At 44.5% G+C, this 2,914-nt stretch overlaps 1 protein-coding gene across 1 annotated transcript in view; it reads right to left on the bottom strand.

Moving 5' to 3' along the window:
- The window catches only part of LOC119291204 (MADS-box transcription factor 1-like), a 13,621-nt gene extending 11,507 nt beyond the window's left edge, over positions 1-2,114 (bottom strand). Inside the window, exon 1 of the mRNA XM_037569916.1 lies at positions 1,622-2,114. Within this exon, the coding sequence (XP_037425813.1) occupies positions 1,622-1,806 (185 nt within the window). The 5' untranslated portion in view covers positions 1,807-2,114. The remainder of the gene's footprint in view (positions 1-1,621) is intronic.
- Positions 2,115-2,914: the final 800 nt, after the last annotated feature.

Below are 2,914 nucleotides of genomic sequence, written 5' to 3'. Positions count from 1 at the left end.
GGTTAGAATCCCTTTTCACTTACTTTGCTATCCCTTTCCACATATTTTTGAAGTTGCTAGAAATAAGTGTTTTTGTGTTCTAGAGGTACCTAATATTGAGTTCGAACAGCCTAATGTTGTCCTATATTAATGGAGTGTCCAACTATGCGCCATTTGCAAATGCTCAACTCAATGAGGACAAAGATGTCTTCGGATGGCTTTTTCATTGGTCCAGACTTTTTCAGCCATCTCAATGTACAAGGCTCTTTGTACTACGGGCTTTACATTTCAGAAGTAGACATATGTATTTGGTAACTACACACGCCCCTCAAGGTCAAGCGTTTGTTTTGGTATCTTTTGGAAGCTTTATTGTAACTATGGATTACTTAGCTAAGCGAGCATGTATTGGTAGTAAGTTTTGTGCTTTACGATTTGCTAGCTAAAACATTCTGCAGCAAGTTTTATGTGTTTAGGTCTAGTTCAATATCCGTAATTTTCTTTTCACAAATACGTACACGATCTGGTAGAACATAATTGCGCTTAGAAATACGATCCTCGTGAGAGAGTGGGAGTTAGTATATCTGTGTATGCATTAAATTTCTCACATGTATGACGATATACTGTATAATACTTACAATGTATTGTGCATGCATCAGTTCACATGCATGGGTGTAAATACTACTCCAGTCGGTATATTGCATGCAAGCTATATGGGTTGCTTGTTAATTTGTTGACATGACGTGTGATGAGAAAGTTCACTTCACATCCCTGGCGTACGGTTCGGCAGTAAGTGCAAGCAACAACGGGTAGTTCTACACGGGGCTCAGTGAAGATAGATTAACTACCGGGGATCGAGCTGCTGCTGCCCTCAATGGAACAGTAACTAATGGAACAGTAAAATGGATCACAGATCTCACCATATCCGAAGCCAAGCTCTCTAGAATCTTAGAGTAAGCCAAGCCACAGATCTCACTGCAGTACGTGTACTGGATTTACCTTTTTGGATGAGAAATATACGGATCTGATGAGCATATATGGGAGGAGATAGAGATCTTGTGAGTAGCATGCTCTAAATATGAAGGAATAAGGAGCAACTTGATGGACCGCTTTCTTGTTCTTGCCGATTATACCAAGTAAGGTAAGTAATTATGATAAAATGTACAGTACAAGCAAGTGCTGAATATATAGCTGTCGGTCGCGAACTCAAGAAAACCTCAAGATTGATGTGGTAAACAGATCCGATGCTTAACACTATCTGCTTCAGTTGACCTTAATTTTCACAGCTGCAATGCTCCACAGAAAAGGGGCAGTCGTCAGTTTTGTTGGAGAATATATACGGGTGTTTTGTCATATTTCTTGGTTGACTGAACTGAAGGCAAGAAAATCAGAGGTTTGTTTGGCCAGATCTTGATGAACCCATTGATCTAGTCGACCAGAAGAGACGGGAAAAGATGATGAACCGATAGGGTCAAAACCAAGAGAGAGAGAGAGAGAGAGAAAGAGAGAGTAAAGAAAGGCGGATCTGAATTAACCTAAACCGAATTGATTGGACCATGAAACCTGCGCCGAACTAAGTGAAAGAAGACTTTGTAGGTGCCCGATCTATGCTGCCGGAACAACGAGCGCTGACTTAGTTACGTACCATGAGGAGCTTGAGAACTCGAAGAGGCGGCCGCGGCCGGAGAAGATGATGAGGGCGACCTCGGCGTCGCAGAGCAGCGATAGCTCGTAGGCCTTCTTGAGCAGCCCGTTCCGGCGCTTCGCAAACGTCACCTGGCGGCTTATCTTGTTCTCGATCCGCCTCATCTCCACCTTCCCCCGACCCATCTCCTTTCTACCTCCTCCCCTTCTCTCTCTCTCTCTCTCTCTCTCTCTCTCTCTCTCTCTCTCCGTGTTCTCTCCTGTTATTTTTTGCCGCCAGCAGAGGGATGTCTGATCGTATGCTTTGCTTGCACGGTGCTTAAGTCTCTCGCTCTCTCTAGAAATTCCTGGTTCCACCCAATCTCTCACCTATCAACTGTCAATCACCACAGATCACTAGCTCAGCCACCCGTTTGAGTCTCTCTCTCTCTGTACTGTAGCTCGGGGGAAGTTGGTGGGGGAGGGGGTGATTGATGACTTGATGTGAGGTTAGTTCGCAGTGACTCGGCCCCTCGCTGGAGACGCAACAGTGCCACCCCGGACGGGAATCCATCTCCACAGCGAGGTGGAGAAGGGGCACGCTTATCTAGTTATCTGTGTATATGTACCAGCTCGGGGCAGTAAAGGTGGGCGCACGTCAGACAGCAGACGTGGGAGATGGATGGGGGAAAAGACGGGTGGCACGTGTCGAAGGCCCGCTGGAGGAAGGAGACGAGTTCATTATGACATCGCTGCTAAGAACCTTTCTAGGGCTTCGTAGGACTTCTCTTTTCTGTCAGCTCTCTGAACTATCTTTGCTTTTTCAGCTCTCTGAACATCTTCAGATTTTCAGCTGTGTGAACTATCTTAAATTTTGCTCTGGCTCCGCTCTCTTTTGCTGTGTGCTTCGTCAGGAACCCTTTTGCTTGTTTTTATCTTGGAAAATAAATGGAAATGTTGGGCAGCCCCGTCACAGGCTCAAAGGTACTAGTGCTGGATTCCCGGCCGGCAGGTTTCCAGTATTTCTGGGTCCTTGAGTTGGAGTACGAAGGAATCTAAATTAGTTTGAAAAGATAGAATTATGCCCCATTTGAACGTGGCAACTATTAAAAAAATATAAGAACAGAAAAATGCATGGATTGAGATAAAATGTAACCTGAATGTCCTGTAGGAGCGCCCCCCCCTCCCGAATCTAAATTAGTTTGAAAAGATAGAATTAGGCCACATTTGAAGGTGACAACTATTTAAAAAATACAAGAATAGAAAAATGCATGGATTGAGATAAAATGTAACCTGAATGTCCTCTAGGAGAACC

The sequence above is a fragment of the Triticum dicoccoides genome, chromosome 4B, assembly GCF_002162155.2.
Source record: "Triticum dicoccoides isolate Atlit2015 ecotype Zavitan chromosome 4B, WEW_v2.0, whole genome shotgun sequence".
Classification (NCBI taxonomy): Eukaryota; Viridiplantae; Streptophyta; class Magnoliopsida; order Poales; family Poaceae; genus Triticum; species Triticum dicoccoides.
Note: the sequence above shows the minus strand (reverse complement) of the source record. Positions and strands in the feature narration are given on the sequence as shown.